The sequence below is a fragment of the Drosophila willistoni genome (assembly GCF_018902025.1).
Source record: "Drosophila willistoni isolate 14030-0811.24 chromosome XR unlocalized genomic scaffold, UCI_dwil_1.1 Seg144, whole genome shotgun sequence".
Classification (NCBI taxonomy): Eukaryota; Metazoa; Arthropoda; class Insecta; order Diptera; family Drosophilidae; genus Drosophila; species Drosophila willistoni.
In genome coordinates, this window is record NW_025814057.1 from 6,277,999 (window position 1) to 6,299,649 (window position 21,651).

Below are 21,651 nucleotides of genomic sequence, written 5' to 3' on the forward strand. Positions count from 1 at the left end.
CGTCCAACCCTCTGCGTTATACCAAAACAAAAGGACAATGCTTCGATTTTGGATGAATGTCCTTTAAACCCTCATTGATTCGATTTCATATCAAGTATTTTGTTTTGCTCTCGTGCTCATTTAGATGCCCTCCTTTTGTGTGTTGTCACAACACGGCAAAAGCAGCTGCAACATGCAACATGGCAAATGGATATCGGGGATCTCCATTCTCCATATTTTCGATTTTTATTGGTAGGTGTTGCCCAACAGAATATAATCACCCTGATATAAAACTCCATTCATTTACACCTCATTGAGCTTTGGCAATTGACAAGAATATCCCAATGATTTGATAAACTCTAACCACCGCGTTAATGGGTCCGATTATTGACTTGGTGACGGCTCATTAATTATTTATGCCAGTTGACGCCCATTCCGCCCATTTAAATGTGTGTTAGCTTGGCAAAAGAGTACCACATAAAAAGTATGAAGGCGCACTAGAATCAGCATCAGATATACCACAAAGTACTATATCCTATCCTAAAATAAAACGTTCGATTGGGAGTCTCATTCTCAGAGAAATTGGTCTCCAAATACCCTTCTTCAAGAAAGGAACTGTAAATTCTATTAAGAGAAACTAGAGAGCTGATATGAAAAAAGAGTATAGACACTATGGTAACCTTTGCCAAGAACAAATATTAAAGACCTAGACACATATTCCGACTAACTGAAATACTGAGCCAAGAAAAAATACATTAAATAAAACTAATTGTAGTGTTTCAGAATGAAGTACTTAAAGGTTATTTCATGGCCAACAGGTTAAATATCTGAAGTAGAAAATATAAATGCTATTTTTTGTTATAAGATTAAAAATATTGGAAAACTAGAATGAAAGACCAATTATTTGGCTTTCCAAAAGATAATTTATAGTTTTAAAGGTCTTTCTAGGCATTGCAAAAGCTTAAATTTATATTATTGTGTAGGTATTGTCGATTTCATGTACACAAAATATATATAAATTAGTTTTGGCTAAATTTTAAGACACAACGACGAACATAAAATGGTTCCATTTTTTATAAATTTGTTAGGGGGCAAGAAAGACAACCTTAGATAGTTTCTTTGATATTTTGAATGGCAAAATCTAAAGGATTTTATGCAGAATAAGGCTATCAATATAGACACAATATATACTTGTACGTAACATATATACTTATAAACGGTTGCCTTTGATGAGACAATTCGTTGATTGCAATGGTGACTGAGTTTGCTTTTCATTGGGTGACAACTGCCAGGCAATTTCCCCCAGCTACACAGAGTTGGCGGCTGATGGAGTGCGAAGGGGAGTTTGTGTTGTGTGTGTGTGAGTGTGAGTGAGTGTGTGGATGAGGGAGGTATGAAATTCCCGTGACCATGCCAGCCACATGCCAAACATAGCCAGAATGCCGCCGCATAGGTAAAAAGAAAAAGTGTGAAGCGCATGCGCAAATGTGCGATAAGGTAAAAAAAAAAATAAATAAAAGCAGAAAAGAAAGAAACAAACAAAAGGAGATGGAGCTGAAGGTGGTTGGTGGTGCTGGTGGTGGTGGTGGTGGTGGACGACAACGACTGCGGCTGAACGTTCGCACACTTCTTCTGGCCAAAGTCAGGCAAAGACAAAAGGCAATTGAGCGGCGGCAGTGGCAGCCGCTTGGTCAGTTCAGTTGGCAGAAATGGTAACAAACGATTACATCAATTTATGCGCGCCAACACTATAAAGTAATTTTCAGCTCGAAAATAGTAATGGAAGCGAATACAGCGAGTCAGAGTCAGAGATAGAGACGGAGACAGAGACAGAGACAGACAGAGAGATATACAATATATGGAGTTGCCAATGTCGATAAGCAACTTTTGCCACCTCAGTTGCTCGAGTTCGAGTTCAAGTATCGGTATCTCCGATATCTTGGTATCTTGTTGCGCCTTTGATGAGTGTTTGCCGTAATTGTTTCTGAACTTATGGCAGTGTGATAAGCAGCAGCAGCAGCAGCAGCAACATCGACACCATCGACAGCAGATGCTGCCGAGCAGCAATTGTTGGTAGTTACTTTGCCAGCATTGCATGTATTAATTAAGTCGACTCTTGCCACTTGGCAATAACTCAAAATGTTTCATGCGGCTCAACAACATTCACATTCACCTTTGGCAACATGTTGCAGCTACCTGAACATGCAAACTGCAACTGCTCAGCATTGGGAATCAGATAAACAAGGCGCACAATTGCAACAAGCGTAGTTTGCACTAATAACAACTCAATAAATAATAAAAGCAACATTCGCGATTTGCCTGCCGAGCTTTCTTGGCCTGGCTCCCTGGCTAGTTGTGCTCCTCGTTGGCAGCTCTTTTTGGAGCCGCTGCAACACAATAATAAACATGCGCATCTTTATTTTTATTTAGTTTTTACGCCTTATTTGCCTCAGCAAATTTTTGTTGAGCTTCCCACCGGCAACAGTAACAGCAGCAACAACAAGAGCAACAGCAACAGCAACAGTAACGATCGATCCTGTTCCTGTTCCCACCATTCCGCTCTCAACCACAGTGGTTGAATAAATTCTTAAATATAAATATTAAGTACATTAAAATGCATCAATCCGTTTAAGTTTTATACATTTTTTTTCGTGGAAAATTGATACTAAATCTCTCTGTCCAATTTTCTTTCTCGAGGTCAAATCATATATATTTTTGGAAAGATTTGACCTGACCATATCTTTCGACTTATCTACTGAAAGTGAAAGTCAAAAGATTTTATAACGTTTTATCTACAAGGATTCAGAAATCATTTTTACATAGAATACAAATCTTGCAAGTAAAATCAATAAAGTTTCTACATAGCAATAGACAAAACCCAGAACAATATTTAAACTTTGAACAATTAGCTATATCCAATGAAGAGAGTGGATCGTAATTGCAACTACTGCCAAATTATAAAAATAAACAAATATTTGTTTATCTTAAAACTATAAAACAATTACAAGTACAATGGCTTAGAAATGTTTCATGTATTTCCCGTGTATGTGATGTCACTTTAATAATTTTATACAATATAATACAATTCGAATATTCTATAATTTCTGTAAAATATTTAAAATTAAAATGTTTGAAAACATTTTTGAAACCACTGTGCGTTCATTTCGTTTCGAATTGCGATTTGTTGCCAGCAACATATTCTGGCAATGGGGCAATCAACGACCGCAGCAACATTTTGTGTTGCAGGCCGCAAAATTTATGCTAATATCCATTATGTCGAACATGTTATAGTTTCTTTTTTTTTCGGTGTAACCTCTCTTCCCCCACATCTTTGCTTGCCGCTTCTTCTACTTCATTTTTATTTGGCCAATGCGGGGCGTTAACTTGAAAATTGCTGGTTTACAGCGGCAGCAGCAGCAGCAGCAGCGGCGGCGTCGTCGAAGTTACTCTTCTTGCAGTAGCGCAAGTGTTGAGCTCTTAATAGAAAAAATATCTATATACTGCACTCAAGCCTCAAGTATCCGTAGGCGTTATTGGAGAGTCTGCATCTGCATGCAATGCTGGCGTAAATCAGAAGGTGTTATCGTCTGCATAAATATTGATATTGTTTGGCTCGAGTGATAGCCGGCGTTGCGCTTGCATCAGTAATTGCAGGGTTTTCAGGCCACATTCAACTCCAAGTCGTTCAAGTCGGTATCGAAGTCTGGGAAAATTGGCATTGCCATTGCCATTGCCAATGCCAATGCCATGGACATGGCCAACTTGAACGTCCCATTTTGCCTCCTTGTGTGCTGCACTAATGTTGCCGCTTAGGTGCGCCTAATGGGGCGTGTGTTCCCCTCTGTCTGTGTGTGTGTGTGTGTGTGTGTGTGTACATTGCCTTTGACTGGTTAACGCCTTCTTCTCAGGCTCCAGACTATTTGCGATTGCTTTTGGCTTTGCCTGGGTTTCTTTTTTCCTTTTATTTTTTTGTCGACAATTTAGTGATTGAGATTAGGAGGTGTAAATGCGCTTTGAAATTAATTTGTTCGCCACAAATTAAATTTTTATTATTAAAATGTCTCGTGTGTGGTTTTTCTTTGGCCTAAAAGAGTTTACCTAACATATGTATGTACCTTTGGCTTACAAGTAAGCCATCTCAGTTAGTTAACTGGCTCCAGCAGGATGTAATAAATGTTTATTTTGTTGGTATTGACCTCATCTAGAAGATAGTATTGACACCTTTAACTCTAAATTTCTCCACCTTCTGCTAACCTCATTTATTAATACATTCCAACTCTCTGATTCATTAGCATAAATGTAGCATAAATGAAGACATTTTGTCGGTCAAATAACAAAAAACATAATATCTGAGTAGGCATCATCGTCATCATGACCAATAATGGGAATCAGAGCACCAGAACTATTTTTTCCCAGCTTTTTATTATCGCCAAGCGATCTTGTCTTGGTATTGTAATAGAGCCAAATGGTTTGCTTCTTGATATTTCTTTTTTTTTTTTGTTTCTGTTTTTTGCTTCTCTCCTGTTTGTTGTGCATTGAATTAAATTAAAATTCAATGACAGAATCATCCTCAAGAAGGCGCTGGTGGTTGTCTACAGTTCGGTAGCGAGGGAGGGGTTAATACTGAGGCACCTACGTTTCGGTTTTGTCGTGCAAATCAAAATGAAATCACGGACAAAAAGAACATGAACCATGGGGTCCGAGTCAAAGATGAAGTCAAAACAGTTCGTGACTTAAATGAACCGCAGAAAATCATTTGGTAAACACAATCCCAAAAAAAAAAAAAAAAAAAAAAAAAAACCAAACCAACAACAACAAAATAACAGCAAAACAGAAGCAAAAGAAGGCGCCATGGCAAAACAAGATCAGTTATGGTAATGATCAAAGTAGATTTTTCTTCTGTTTTCTGTTTCTTTTTGCTCTTGGACATAGACTGGGCCCCACTTGTCATAGGACAGCTGGATGATGTCAAGACTTCTCTCAGTCTAAGCACAAAAGCACCAAAAACCGAAAAACCACTGAGTGCTTCTTTGAAATACACTCTAAGAAAATATGTTGCCGAGAACTATAAGTAAAATTTATTGCTCCAAATAAGGACTATGGAATACACTGTGAGAAATAGAAGTAGTTGAAAACCATTAGCTTTCTTCACTTTTTAGCCCCTTACCATGATTGGAGGAGAATTCCCGGTTATGGGTTGGGTTTTGTTATGGATCTAAAACAAAATAAATGGCTTTGACAAATGTAGAACTCAAGATATCAGAGAAAAGCTAATATCTTGTTTCTACGTTATACGGTTATAAATGGGCATATTGGTGGGTCCTTAACTTGATTAAACTAAACTTTTATCCTTTAATAGGCTGTATCGGTTTCCCTTTTTTTAGTTAGAATATTTTCACTATTCCATCCTTTTGGTATCTTTCCATTTTTCGTGAGATTTCTCAGTGATTGCTGATCGCAAGGATCAATCAAACTATATTTCTATAGATGATAACTATTGATAATAATATTACAGTGTATGGGGTTTTCTTTTTTGTGGATGGGGGGGGGGGAGGGAGGGGCTAGCAGTTTTATGGCTCACACATGTCGGCAAAAATTAAAAGGGGTAAAAACTCGGCGAAAAATTATAAATTTAGGTGGAATGTCAACGTTATCGCTGAGCTCATATCTACGATTGGGTTGCAGCATCTGCTGCATTGCTGCCTGCTGCCTGCTGCTGTCGTTTGATGGAGCCTTTGCCGGAGTCGGAGTTGAAGTTGCAGTTGGAGTTTGAGTCGAGGCTAAAACTGGGGAGGCATTTGCATTTGGCCTAAGCTGAAAATGTTTTGCTAGCTGCCGATCAATGACCAAGCTGCTGCTGCTGCTGCTGCTGCTGGGGCCAAGTCAAGAAGCGGGGCTATTTGGTAGGTGTTTCAACTTGGCAACAACAATTGCCGTTTGTCGCCCGTTTGGGGAGGCAAATTAAACTGTCGAAACTATTTCATGTCCAATGCGCGATTTGGCAAACAATTTGTGACATTTGAATGGCTGGCCGGTTCGTTCGAATTGACAATTGTGCCTGGTCCTCCTGGCTCTTTGCTCTCTGTGTTCTCTGTATCTGGTCATAGTCTCTGGTCTCTCTATCTCTATCTCTGTTTGTATGTATGTATGTACGTATGTATGTCTGGCCTTTTAGCCAGTTTTAAACGTTTTAGAAGTCTTTTGACGATCGATTCTTTGGGAAATGAAATCAGTACTAAAAGCCACCTAAGTAGCTCAATTTTTCGTTGTCGTCGTTAATATGGAAAATGTCTCACGCTCTAAATCTTACAATGTTGTCCGGGCAGTAAGTTTCATCGTGTTTATTGTTGTTGTTGCTGTTCGTTTTTACCTTTCTAATGCGAAAACTTTTAGTTTTTTTGTTGTTGTTGTGGTATTGGTTCAATGCCAGCATAATTTGCTTGGCCAACATTCAAGTACAACACATAGTAATAGTTGCTGCTTCTTCACTCTTCTCATCTATATTAGCTTCTTGGCAATTTTCTGTGCTAATTTCTCGTTTGCAATGTGTGTGTCTGTGCGTGTGTGTGTGTGTGTGCATCATCAGCCCGCATTTAATTTAAGCTCATTCTCATTTTAATGGCGCAAGTAGCAGCAGCTCCAGCACCAGCACCAAAGTAGCCAGTCACAGCAACTGGGGCCAAATGCAAAATTCATGTACCACATGGTGCAAATGCACGCACTGGTTGCAACAGCAGCAACACCACCACCACCACCACCGACGACACCAACAGCAACAACAACAACAACAACAATAATAGCAACATTAACTGGACAAGGGGGACATTAGCGGCTTGTTTACCAGCATCGGTAGCTGGGCAAAAGCTCACCTATTAACTGTTGTATCAGCAGTAGCAATAGCAACAGTTCTCTCAAGTAATCGTTGCATTTGGCAGTAAGAGTCATCGTAGTAGTTAATAACTTTGTACGTTAATTAATTGAAATTTTATTGATTAAGAAAAAAACTGACAAAAATATACAATGAAAACCCATGCGGTTCCTTTTGAGGGTTCTGCTTTTCTAATTTACAACGACAATTAATGTACTCTAACAGATGAGAAATCTAGAAATGAATCTATAAGTTTCCTTGACACAGGGATAGATTGATCCAAAGAAACTCTTTATCTAATGGTCGCATTTTGGTCCTATTTTGCAAAGAGACATAAACGTTTACTATTTTGATTTTAAACAATTTTAATTTCTATTAAATGATATGAAAAATTAAGTTTTGAGCTCATCATTTAGATTGTAATTGATACTATTTCTATTGGGAAATTTGTTAGTTATAGGGAAATGCAAATCCATTTTATACATTAGAAATAAACATATGAGTATATTCTCTCATATAAATGCAAACTATGAGATCAGAGATGCCTTGATATTAAAATCATTTTTGTTTTTGTTAACAAAACGACCTTGAAATCGAAATATTGTTCACAGATAGTAAACACACTTTTGCATCCACTCATTAAGGCACTGACAATAAAATAAAGTCTTTCAATTTTTATCCCCTGACCAATGGCATTGTTAGTTTGCCTTTTTTTTTTGTTTCTACAAAGAAAGATTAATCTTCCATGTACATAAATGTATGTATGTATATGAGTAGCCTCTCTATAGCCATGACCAGCAGCTGTAGGTAATTTAACTTGGTTTAAGTTTATTACAACAGATATCAATTTAATTGCCATTTGATAATTAAACATTTTTTTATAACATTTTCGTATGTTAATATAATACCATATTAGGAATATTTTTAAGCTTTGAAAATGCACTAAAAAGTTTTGATTCCCCTTTTTTAGATTATTATGTCGGGCTATAGCTTCCTGATACCTTTTTAAGTAACCTTACATCTAGTCCAAAGTAAGTTGATTCACACAAGGGTGAAAATTTATTTAATTCTACTTTGAACCATTTAAAAAATTTTGAATCAAGTGATATATAAATTTCTCTTCTGTGAAATCTTTATTTCAAGAATTTTAAAAGAATATTTTTAATTTGATATTAACAAATTTCAGTAGTCTTGAATCGTAATAGATTTAGATTAGTGACTAATATCATTATTATTACTATGGTCAAGAGTTATTTGTTTTAGAATTCATTTCACTTCTTAATCAGAATTCTATTTATTTTCAAAAAAGAAAATCTTGTGTAATCTTAGTAGGTTAAATTAGGTGGTTAAATGTGCTAAAAATTAAAGTCGCTAACTTTCTTCTTAATAATAATATATATAAAATAGTCTACAACAAAATTAAGTAAACTAAAGGTTTATAAAGGTCGTTATCATTATAAATAGGTATTAATGAAAGTTTGTAGAATAGTTTTCAAACGATTTTGGATTAACATTAGACTAGATTAGATTATGATTAAATCGTCTTTTTTAAAATCTATTGCATTTACACTTTCTGACTAATATAAAACGAGTAAACATTTTGGGTAATTAATTGTCTATACTCCTTTTTTTTTGGCAATTTTGATTAAGCCTAAATCAAATAATTATAACAACTAAATTACATTTTGGGAAAATCTGTAGTTTTTGAAAATTGTCAGAGTCGAGTCATAATTGTCAATGTTTTTGTTTTTGGTTTTGCCTTTCGCTCAATATTCTGTTCTCTCTGCTTATGGGACGTCTGGTCTAAGTGGTTGGGTGTCGGCGGCAATTCTTTGTGCCATTATCCCAGGTCAGTTTCATTTTGCTGCTGTCGTCGCCGCTGCGGTCGCCTTTTGGCGCAAATTTTTGAAATTACCGCTGAAGAGGAGAGGAGAGCTCTCATAGATAGACATACATACGTTCAGAGTTGGGTTTGGGCTTGGGTTGGGTCGGGTTGGGTTGGGGGGTATCGGCTCACTTTAGAGGTTGACAAAATCGTGTCGGCCGGCTAAAAGTTCCGCATTGAATTGCGGCGAACTATGTCGTTTTGTGGCTGAACTCCCTGAGAATTGGCTGAGTTGACTCCCAGTTGGCCATTGTAATTGTTGGTTGGTTGGTTAAAATCTGTTGAATCTGTGAGACATTTTAATGAATAAAAAATGTGCAAAATAAATATTTGACTATTATTAAAAAGAGCTTCACCTGGAGTCTGAGTCTGAGACAGTCATCAAATGATTTAATGAAAATGTAAGAAAAAATAGTTAACAATTAAATGAATACAATTGATTAAATGATTGATGGCCACAAACCATTGTCAGGGCCGGACTAGCCAAAACCGGTGTGTGAAATCCAATTTGATTGGTTTTAGAAAAAAAAAACTAAAATATTGTATCTATAAAACATATTCCACTGACTCAATTGTTAGCCCTTGTTGTACATTGAGAATTGAAATGAGAAAATATTTAAAATTAGATGTTCATTATGGGCTATTAGGTATTTACTAGCAACTGACTTGGAAGTTATGGTTTTACTTTATGGGTTTTGACTCTTTTTAATATGCTAGTTTACGATTTTTGCATAATTGAAATCTTCTTCTTTTTGATTTCAACATCGCTTTATGGGATGGGCTATGGGATGCTATACGATGCCGCTTTATGTTGGGCCTATTCTGCCATTTGGCATATAAGATAAAATTTTTGATTTCGGAACTGATATTTCTTCCCCTACATTCATACATACATAGGATGAAATAAATGTAAAATGTTGTGCAATTAGTTGACTTAAAGCATAAATCAAAGAGCCTAATAGACTGAACAAACATTGCCTGATGACTTTGACGTCAACAACGGCTGAAAAAAATAAAAATGAAGATGATGTCGATGTCGATGTCGATGTGAATATGGATGATGATGTGGCTGTGGCAAAGGTAAACCTGTTGCACTCTGTTGATCAGCATATGGCAGGAAAAATAAAAAAACAGAAACAGAAACAAAAAATATCAGAGCTCCCAACAATGTATGGGCAGAAACGGCTCTTGCCTCTTCATTTCAACCTGAGAATGCCATAGAGAAAGAGAAAGACACGTAATTAGCAATTTTGGTAGGCCGAACCGGCATAGATATAACTATATATATGCATGTACATATCCATAGATATCGGTGTAAAAAAAAAAAAAACCGAAAGTCAGAGCATATGTGGCCTCACTTTTGACTAGCATCATCTTTAAATGGGTTGGACCCAACCCTCTGCTAGCCGCTGCAGACTATTTAACAATTTTGTGTTTTTTACTACTACTAAAAATTCCAGTAACAGAAAGGCCCATCTCCATCTCCATCTCCATATCCATATCCAGCTCTAACTTCAACTCCAACTCCATTTGTAATGCGGGCGTTGCAAATAACGCGAAAAACAACAAGAGAATCGCAAGTTGTAAAATCTGGCTAATGGCAAGTTTGTTGCAAAAGCGTTAATTAAAAACCCAGCCAACTAGCCAACTTAACAGAAAAGCGAAAAAAAAAATAAACATCATCAGCCAACAACAAAAACTGACAACAATTTGAGCAACAAAAAAGAAGTGCATTAACTTTGTTGCCCCGAAAAACTGTTTGGCAGTTTGCTTATTGCCTGGCACAAACCAAACTAAACCAAACCAAACCAAACCAAACCAAAAATACACCACAAAATAATACATAGAAATGTTTGTTGCACTCATTGTTACACTAATTTGGTTTGCTATAGATAGATACTCATACATTTGTATACGATTGACAGTTTAGTCTATCGGCCATGTCTAATCAGGGTCGATTGTTTACCGCTTTTGGTCGTTAAATGAATAATAATCCTTAATATGGAGCATAAATGCTACGATTGTTACAATTCTCATAAAAGGCATGCCATATTGACACATAATGCCAAAAAATAAATAATATAGGCATATTTATTATTTCGTCGGTCATGATCATGGGAATGTGCCGAATCCAGAATACATACAAAAAAACTGCCAAAAATAAAATAAAACTTACTTAGCAATTGACAAGATAAACATTTGACAATCTTCTTATTGGCTGAGTACAAAAGCAAAAATAGACACAGACATAATAAATAATCAATTGAATATCTACATACTTATATATGAATAGTATTAGCCAAAATTAGAAATGTCAGCCAAAGACTAGAAAATATCATGAAATGATATTGGTAAATAAAACCCTCAAGAAACGTTCTGTGTGCCCTAGAAATGTCCTGTCCATCTTCTTCTCCATTATCTTCAATGGAGTAAAATTTTCCAAATAAATTTGGGATAAGAATTGAATTCCTTTACGTTTTTTTTTTGGAAAATTCGTTAAACTTAGTTTTTATTATTTAGATTTGGATGGGTTTTGAACGTGGATTTTACCTCTGAACCTGGTAAATATTTCCTTTATAACGCCTGGATTTCCTTCCATAATGCCTCATTTCCCCCACCCAAGGATGGAGCTACATCCGCCACTGAGAGCGGAATTAGTCGAGAAAGGGAAATATCAGTGTGATTATAAAGTATAAATGACGTTTGGAAAAGAATCCGGATTTTATCTAACTTTTAGCTACTGCGTTGCAGAGCATCCTTGGAAAGTTAATAAGTAAGCTTCAACTTTTTGTGTTGCCCATGATGTAATCTTCTTTACAAGATCATTATAGACATTGAGACATTCCAAGGAGTTTGAAATTGGAACAGATAATGTTATAAAATTATAAGATTGGTAAAACTCTGCCCACAGTAAATACCACAGATTGAATTGATCGATTGATTGATTGATTGGTTGAATTAATCTAATTTGAAAAATTTGTTTTTTATTTAGTTTTCAATTTAGCTTTTATGTTGCTGCATGAAATTGTCTACAATTTATAGATTTTATGCTAATTTAGTGCAAGTTTTATAACAGCTAATAAGAGTAATAATAATATAATCAATTGATTTAGATTGCAGTGCGGTTTCTAGGTGAGCTTGTTAGCCTTTGTAAAGACTTCAGAGTCATTCAATTAAAAGTACTAAATAATGGTAATAAGAATTAAAATCAACATAAAATATTTGTAATTATGACAGCAAAATATTGAGTGTATGTATTTAATTTAAAGTTTATTTAATAGGTCAACTAAACCAATTGATTTAATTTGATTTCAGTTTTTGTATATTTCGAGATTCAATTTTAATATGGTTCAATTGATTGGCTCTACTTTCAAAGCAAAGTTTAAAGATAATACATGTTTCAATTGTTAGTAGATTATTTGGAATAGCTCGTTTGTTTTCCGTGAAGCTAAAGATAGGTATTAATTTCCTTGGATATTTTAATAAAGTTGCCTAAACTCCTCTGTTTATTTATCAGAAAACTAAATTCCTGAGCTGACACCTTAAAAACAACAACAAAAGAAATTACAACAACAAAGGTGAGCATAAATGGGGGGAAGAAAAAATACCTCAAAGGCAAGATGATTGCGTGCCAACGATAAGGCGTGTGCCGCCGCATCCAAGTTCCAGCAGGAGGAGCAGCAACTTCTCCTGCGGTCAGTTGAAAGATGCAAAGTTAAAGTGCGCCTTATATCTTTGAACACGGTAGCTAACATGCTTAAGTTTAATTAATGATAAGAAATCTGTATCTAAGGCTGTTGCCGCCACCTCCACCGCCACCGCCAATATGCCCCAGCAGCTTGATCTTGGCCCATCTTAGCTCAGTTGAGCTCTGATCGTAATGAGGCAGAGAATTCAGGTGTGCGCTTGACCGATCCACCTTGTGGCATCTCAATATCATGTAGATTTTTGCTAATGTGTACACTTACTCTCTCCATCTCTCTCGGTCTCTCTGTTGGTCTTTTTAGTTATTTTTTTTTTTTTCTTTTTTTCGGGATAGCATCTCATGCTCTCATACTCGCCATTAATTAGTTGAATTTATTAGATGGCCATCTTCTTCGATGTCTCGTCGTCGTTGTTGCCATACGCCTGGGAATTTTTTGAATCCCTTGCATTTGCATTGCTTTTCGCACTATGCAAACGAAAAAAATCAAAGAAAAAAAAACAGGAGGAGGAAGAGGCCAGTCTTCCAATCGAGAGGCCATACCACTTACGCACACAAACACGGATGCATCTCTCTGGACGTGATTTGGACGTGGTTTCCACTCAGTTTACGATGTGGCTTTGTTCATGTTTGTCGAATCGAATGGCTTGAGCTGACATTGCTAAACGGAGGGGGATTAGAGTTCTAAACTTGACTATCATATTAGATATATAAAAGCGAAAAAACGAAAAGAGTAGAGAAGATTTTATATTGTTGCATCTTTTGCGATTTGGCGTTTTTATATCTGTTTCTTGCGTTGTATTGACATCTGATTGCTCTACAGATTGGCCTATTAGTAGGCTGATGGCACCCAAGGGATTTGTGTGGAATTAATTGCCGGATTAACCCACAAAAATAAAACCAAACGAAAAGAAAACAAACTTTAGTGTTACAAAAAGAACTCAGTTAGATACATACATAGATAAAATGTCGTTCTATTTTTCTCTTTCTCCTCTCTTGCTCTAAGTTATAGTATCAATATTTTAATGATATATGTATGTAGGTATGTATATATAAAAGCTTTTCTTGATCGGCAACAATAGCTGAGGGAAATGTCGCCAAAATGGAAAGAGAGAGAAAAAAAAAATACATTTCCATGGCCAATATGTTAAATCTTCACCCAGGCATCGCACAATGCTTATGTGACTTGTCAATGGATTTTGCTACCACGATGTCCCCAAGATTTGCAACCGACTTCACAGTTCAGAATGCGCGACAGAGACGGGAAGAGTGAGAGAGAAAGAAAGATCAAAGTGAAAATGCCGTCCTGGAAGCAATACCATGGCAAAACCAAAACCTAAAGCAAATACAAAACGTTAGTAAAGGCGCTAAACGGCGGCTACCCAATGGCGTGAATTTTCATTGCCCATACGCCCCGTACGCCTTGCCAATGCTTGGCCCAGCCCTGTCCTGCCCTGTCCTGCCCTGCCCAGCCATGCCCTGTCCTGCACTGTACTGTCCTGGCCCTGTTTATCTCTGCTTCACCATGGCACACCAGACGATCAATCTCTATTGCTATAGAGCAGTTTCGTCGTCGTCTTCGTCGCCGTCGTCGTCGTTGGCTCACTTGTTAAGCGCCTTGAAGCGTTTTGTAAGAACATAAATCCTTCAACTGTTGCCCCTGCTCATTCACTCTTGCCATCCCGCCTTCCGCTTCTTGCTCCTCGTTGGCGGTATTTGAATGCACCTACCCGTTTTGTTTTTTGTTTTCTTCCTCAACTTCTGCAACTCTTTTTTTTTTTTGTTTTTTTTTCCTGTGGCCAGGTTAGACGTAGCTGTTTTTTTTATTGCCATAAGTGGCAGGTAATTATGTCGCTTACCTGATAAATTACATTGTGGACATCGGCGGCGGGCGATATGGGCGACGGGGGTTGGTGGCGGAATGATGGGATGCCTTCGGGGATAGAGCAATTTTTGGCTATGTGGGAAAACGCAATGGATGTCATCATAATTTCACTCGTTTGTTTTATCTTGTCTCAGAGAAATCGACGACGAATTAATGGGGGAAATGTGTTTTTCTTGCTGAATTTCACATTTCAACTAAATCATGGTGAAAAACCTGATTTCATATCATACTCTGAGTGGCAAATAGTAGTTAGGCTTTCCCTCAATTAAACCTTTTCTATATATATTTTCAATAGGGTGCGCCTAACATAGATTAAGTTCTAATTTATGAACTTTATCATCGCTCTGAACTTTCAGCTTAAGTTTAGTATATTTAAAAGGATTTCTAAAAGCGCTGCCTTTTTGAATCGAATCTTAAAGCAGTTCGAATCGAAATCGAAACTTCATTATCTTTGGGTAAATGCTGCGTCAATAGGCGAATCCATCTTAAGTAGATGATCCACTAACCTAAGGGCACCATCAAATAGGATTAGTAGGAAACTCATCTGAAAAGATCTATACAGTCCTGGCCTTACAATATGATTAGTCGAGACAAATGTAAATATTTTCAAAATACCGAGGAATTTTATATTTAATTTTTAAACATCCAAAAATATTGATTACAAAGTGTTCTGTCAGACTTAAAGACCAAATTTAATTATTACATCTTTTTGACATCGTCTAACCGTATCCATCCGTCAGGGTTCTCTTATAGAGGAGTGGAAATATATTCACAGTATTCCTAATTCCACAAACAAATTTTTCTTAAATACTGTCCTTGGTCTGTGCAATTCAGGATTAATTAAAATCACAAGAAAACGAAGACTTAAACCTGGTGAAAAGGCTAATGAAAATGCTTAGAATCCTATTTAATAGTTAATTATTTAACAGAGTTCACAATTCCATATACGATTAATGCTTGAAACAGTAAAAAAGGACGACAACTTCCATAGTGCCCAGGAACATATAAGCCATTTTCTTAATTGGCCCATTAATAGTGTAGCCAATAAAAGATTTTGTGTATATTAATTTGACTTTGTCATATTAGTGCATATTGATTTGTTTGTTCTCTTTGTGGGAAACTCTTTGTTTTCGCGAAAAGTGCTAAAACTATTAGACCTAATGAGCCTGCCGATCGTAAACGTTAATGGGCAAAACGGTTATATTGGGGGCTAAGTTGAAGATATTCCAATGAGTTACGCGGGTGTGTAGTTAAAAGGAATGCAATGACAACCGCCAGATTTTTGTGTGTGGACAAGCCAATAGGAAAAACAACAACGTTTCCACGCATTCAACGCATTTTTCAATGCCTGCAATATCGGTAATCATCAGACAGAGGAAAACGTGCTGTATGTATGTTGCCTTTGGTGGTTGCCTAGTGGTGCTTGGTGCTTGGTGCTTGCTGGTGTCTGGTGGCTGAGATGGCTGATGCTTTTGGCTGGTTTGGGTTATGGTTCAGGTACATACCCGGTTACCTGACCTGCCCAATTATGCACCGCACGCCAAATGGTGAAATCGATGAAGATGCACAAAATGCAAAACGCACTCTCGGTCTAATGGTCAATGCGGTTACAGACACACACACACACACACACAGGCACACACACACAACCCAGGTATATAAATACATGCATTCGAGATATGTGGCCCGTACAATTATGGCCAAACAGGCAGTGGCAGAAGAAGCTACAGGTGGGTTGTGGTTGTCGATTTTGTTTTTTGTTTTGTTTTTTTTTTTTTTCGCTGTTGCTGTTTGGCTTTTCCAGTTTGCCAGTAATTTTATTTGTATTCACATTTCGGCTAACGAGCTGTGAACGTGATTATAACTGCCAGAGCAACATATGAAAATTATGTTCAAAATGCAATTTGACCAAACGAAAAACTAACCATCTTATGCTTCCCCTCCATCTTCATCTGTTGCCGTCCCCCAACAAATGCAAACAACACAATGGTTAAATAGAAAAAAAAAAGTAGCAAGCAGAAGCCGGTGGATTCAGATTAGGCACACAGCTTAGAAAATGCTGCAGATCAGTAGCAAGCAAAGCGAAACCAAACCCATATTCATGGAGTGAAAATATTTGGCTTATTGCCAGTGCATTGTTTGCTAATGCTTTGACCTCCTCCGATCACGGTCAGAGAGCGAGCATATGAATTATAATATGAATACAAAAGCGATTACAAAATCGTATAATGTGATATTGGATACAAACATTCTCGAAACTCAAACTATGAGCTGATATTTCAGATATTTAAAACTCTCTAAATCACTGGAATTTAATGGGGTTTTCCCATAGTCTAATTGATTTTCATCAAAAATGTTTAAAATATACAAATTGGAAATTCTAACTAAATCCTAAATACTCCTCCACTTTGGCCACGTTTTAATCTCATTGTATAGAGCAGTACCGGGACAGGCTGTTGCCTTGGTCTGACGATGACCCAGCAGCGTGTAATCATCCTTCAAATGTCCACCTTGTTTGGCCAATGCAATCAGATCCTTGGCATTCTGGAGCATTTGCTGCGATGGGGCTTGATTCTCAAAGTTACCAATGAACACAATGCCAATGCTATTGCGATTGTAGTTGGGGGCATGGGAACCGGCCAGACCGAAGCCACGACCCTCATACACTTTGCCATCGCCGGCCACAATGAAATTGTAGCCAATGTCACTGAAATTGCGTCTACCCTTGTGATCCGATTGAATGGCCTTGATCATACGTTTGCATTGTTCCGATGTCGTACATCCGTTGGGATTATCGGAATGATGGATAATCACATAGTCGACAGCGCCACGAATCCGAAGAGGAGAACGAGCTGAGACTGCTCCCCAACTGCTGCGTGGCTCGATGGTGAGGGCATCCGAGCCGAATGCTAAAAAGAGAGAGAGAGAGGATCGATTGGCAACAATTCCTCCAAATTGATTGATCATCGGGAATTACCTAATGCACAGCAGAGCAAAGCTACAGCCAGAGCCGGAAACTTGATTGTGGCTTCCATCATAGTGAGATACTTTGTGATGCTCAGCGATTCGACGCAGGCTGCTTAAATACCTGCGATAAGGGAAACAGAACCGTATACTCTATTCCATTTAAGTTTTGCTTATTATGATATCATTCTTTGGAAATTCAAGATTTTTCAATAATGAAATAAATTCTAAACAAACATAACTCCCTTTAATTGAGAGCATAAACTTAAACATTAATTGTCCTTAACTCTTCTGACTACATCAGTAAAGAAAGAGAATAAACAATTCGTGGTTTCTGAAATTTGTTTACGTACTCTAAGGTAATGTACCAGGGGGGAATCACAGTGATAAGACAGCAAACAGAAACATTTATTTATATATATACTAAATATATATTGTATATAGATGTTTATATACATACGGACATATATAGCGTAGGTTTATTTAAAATCTAATTATATTTACATTCAAAAAAAAAAATAGGGAAAAAAAAACATTGCTATTACTTCTCGATGGCTTTAAATATTTTGGCTTGACGTTTCCTCTTTGTTTCCTTGGGTTTGGTGACACCTTGCAATGACTTGTCGATTTTATGCACCTTTTCTCCTGGTTTCTTTATATCAGATATTGTTTTCAATTGCAATTTCTCCATAAGAGTTAGAGTACGCTGATCCTTGTGCTCCATCTCCTTATGCAATTTGGCATGATGAGCAAGGCGACGTTTCGTAATTGCCTTCTTGGACTTTTCAAGACTTTGTTGGTCTTTCAATGCACTCATTGCAGTCGAATATAGGTTGGCATGTTCCACTTCAAAGTCGGTAGAGACACTGATCTCATCACCCATGGCTTTGCCAGCATCAAGAAGCATCTTTTTGAACTGATCGAGATCCTGATCACTGAGCAGAGTCACGGCTGTGCCCAATTTGCCGGCACGAGCTGTTCGACCGACACGATGTATATAGGTTTTGATGTGACGTGCAGCCTCGTATGATATAACAATATCCACATCAGCTACATCTATGCCACGAGCCAAAGCATCGGAACAAATTAGGCCATTAATTTTACCTCTTGCAAAGTTGTTTAGAGTAGTAGACCGCTCCAGGGCCGACATATTGCCAGAAAGCTCTTCGACTGTAATGTCGTATGACTGGAAAAGTATTTTCAACACAAAGGCCAAGCGATTAGCCGTGTCGGCACTATTGCTAAAGCAAAGAAAACGCTTCCATTTATATTGCTGGATCAGGGCGAATAGCGTCAAAGGTTTCAGCCGCATTTCCGTCACACAATATTGTTCGGTTAGCTCAGCCGGTGTCGTATATTTGCCAACGATTTGATCCTGTACTGAATCCGTCTTTCCTTCGTTCAGTTGGAAAACGGGCAGATTTAGTACAGTGGTAAACAATTTTGGTTGAAAGAGACGCAAATTCTGTAATTTCTCCGGATCTTGTGAGAGGGTGGCCGAGAAAAGTAACTTGTGCGGTTGTTTGCCAAAGCTGGACAGCAGCTCGGCATAGCAGAGGGGCGCCTGTGTGCCAGACAGTAGCTGATCGGTGGTCTCCCGTACATGTGTATCCAAATGATACAACCAATTTTGAAAAACTGCATCCATAATACGATCCGCTTCGTCTATGACCAGAAATTGAAGAGACTTTAAACAGAAACCCTTTGTGGCATGGAGATGATCCACAAGGCGACCTAAAAAATAAAATGTTTCCATTATTAACTGTATGTAAGCTTGGTAATGTGGTAATTACCTGGTGTGGTCACTACAATATCCACCTTAGAGTAGTATTTGCCCTTGTACAGTTCCAACAGCTTTTCCTGCTCATCCTCTAGGCGATGTTGTTTGGACAAAAGGCAGACTTCAAGCTCAGTTTTGCTGCACAATGAGCTAATCACTTTGTAGACCTGTAGAGCCAATTCCGCCACTGGCAACACCACCAAAGCTCGAACTTTACACTCCACACGCTGGCTCAGTAATTGAACAATGGGTATGGCAAAGGCCAGAGTCTTGCCGCTTCCTGTGGGTGCTGAAACACAAATATCGCGCGGACGGAAAGGCTCTGGTTTGGCATGAGCCTCCAAAATCCATGGTATGACTGCCCGTTGGACGGGAAATGGGCGTTTTATCTTCATTTGTTTCAGGGCTTGTCGTGTGAAAGACTTTAAATAGCCTAACTGTTGCAGGGCCGAAACCGACTCTGTCTCATTTTCGGCCTGCTCTTCTAGCTGCAAATTGCCTTCAATGAGAGTGGGATGAGCCAGCCAATTCGGTAAGACTAATTCCACTTTTTGGCGTTTGGCTGCGGCTGCCAAGGCTTCAGCTCCCAGTACTTGAAAATCATTTGAAGGGGGTGTCTCTTCCTCTGCCAATGATTCGCTTTGCAGGGGCTCATCATTTTCTTTCTGATGCTCCTTCTCCTCCTGAAGTTCCTCGGCTACGATTGTATGCTCCGTTGTCTGTGGCTCCTTGTCCAGTTTCTCTTCTTCTACGGCTTTATGTTTTCGTTTACGTTTCTCAGCCTTTTGTAATAGTTTTTGTAGAATTTCATCTTCATTCGTCGACTTTGCCTGGTCGTTGTAACTACAATTGAATGTTGAATATCGTGTTTTTTAATATATGTGGAGTTCGCTTACCGATTTACTGTAAATAATTCCATAGTTCTATTAATAAAATTATGAAAATTAGAAAATTAAAAGAGGCAGCCCGGTTCCACGTGCTTTTGTTTTGTTTATAATAGAGATGTGCAACAAACTAAATATGCGCAACATTGTCTATCGGTTAAAATGTCGTGATAAAATGGTCACGAAAATAAATCGATTTCGTAATTAGCTCATCTCTAATATATGCGCGCCTCATTCAAATTCATAAGCGGTAAGCGGAAAAATTATGGCTTGTCTAATTGTCATTTTACAAGCTTAAAATGCAAATATTTTAATTATACAAGTATTTCGAAATCTTTGTTATTAAAGCATTGCAGCTTTAGTTATTCTTTTTTTCATGATTTTTGTTTTACATCTAACCATAGTTGGGTTTGTTTATACTAGCAATTAGATTTAAGTATTCTAAATTGGTTATTTGTGACGCACTAAATTCATTTAGTTACTTACTAGATGATTCGACTTTGACCTAGAGACATATGACAACTAAACTAACGAGAGATGCGAACTGTGCGAAATTGTGCTATCATCGCCGGCTCGACTGAATTAATTAATGCTGAATGATTATTATCGTAAAGCGAAACCGGTTAAATGCGTTCTTTGCCTTCGTCTGCATAGAGCTAAAAAAAGATTTCAGCTAGACTGAATTCTATGTTTGTTTTTATTCTTTGTTTGTCTGTTTTTATAATGTTCTTAAATGTATGCAAATATGCGATACGAGTTTTATTTGGCACGGAAAATTTGCAGACGATGCAATAATTTCAGAAATTTCCAAGTCTCTTTAATCATAAATTATAGAAAAGAAACCATAGATGACTTGGCTTCATGGTTTAAGTAAAATTTATTGCAAAATTGAGAAATAAAAAATCCATGTCGAATTTACTGAGATTTACAAGCAAATGTTAGTGACGTCAAAACTATTCCCTACATAATGATAAATTCATGATTGGTATGGGAAGATGGTAGATATATTATAAATCTACGTTACATCATGTGCTATGTTTAATTAAATTATGCATAAACGATTGGGTTATATGTTTGTAGGTTCATTCAATGGAGAAAGCTCGTGACCTGTATTATGCAAAAGTAATGAAAATTATATATAAATATGAGTGAATAAGTGAGACGACGCCCTCTTTCAAGAGATAATTTCGTTTTTTTTTTTTTTAATTTGTATTTGCATGGATTTCCGTGTTTAAATGGTTGTAAATTGAATTTAATTGCCAGATCGGTCATAAATCAAAACAACTTTCAGTTCAGAAGCAACCAAAAACACCTGGGCATCGATGTGCCCAGGTACACACATGTATATATATATAGACACACCCTTTTTACGACAATCCCGCCAAGTTATTTATGAACAATATATATTGATTTAATATATATATTGAAAAATTGGAAGCTTCCGTTTCAATTAACAGTGCAGTGCACCTTTTGGCGGTTACGGAACGGAATCAAGTGATTTGTACGATTTATATAAAACGTGAGCCCAAAAATAGGCTTACTTTCGACATTTCAATGAAATTAACCCAAAAATTCCAGAACCCTTTCATTTAAACATTAAAGTATGTACATATATATGAAACAAAAGGCCAACAACTGGAAATATATAAAACCGATTGCGGATATGAAAATGTGCATTGGGTTTTTTGTTTCTCTTAATTTTC

General features: G+C 37.3%; 2 protein-coding genes across 2 annotated transcripts; both read right to left on the minus strand.

Moving 5' to 3' along the window:
- Positions 1 to 16,622: 16,622 nt before the first annotated feature.
- LOC6638857 (peptidoglycan-recognition protein SB1) lies at positions 16,623 to 17,397 on the minus strand. Its single transcript, XM_002062045.3, has 2 exons — positions 17,298 to 17,397; positions 16,623 to 17,229 (listed from the first exon to the last, which is right to left on the minus strand). Exons 1-2 carry the CDS (start codon positions 17,356 to 17,358, stop codon positions 16,712 to 16,714), a joined length of 579 nt encoding a protein of 192 aa, XP_002062081.1. The 5' UTR covers positions 17,359 to 17,397; the 3' UTR covers positions 16,623 to 16,711.
- A 265-nt stretch (positions 17,398 to 17,662) lies between these two features.
- Positions 17,663 to 20,066, minus strand: LOC6638856 (probable ATP-dependent RNA helicase Dbp73D). Its single transcript, XM_002062044.3, has 3 exons — positions 19,961 to 20,066; positions 19,078 to 19,907; positions 17,663 to 19,018 (listed from the first exon to the last, which is right to left on the minus strand). Exons 1-3 carry the CDS (start codon positions 19,981 to 19,983, stop codon positions 17,826 to 17,828), a joined length of 2,046 nt encoding a protein of 681 aa, XP_002062080.1. The 5' UTR covers positions 19,984 to 20,066; the 3' UTR covers positions 17,663 to 17,825.
- Positions 20,067 to 21,651: the final 1,585 nt, after the last annotated feature.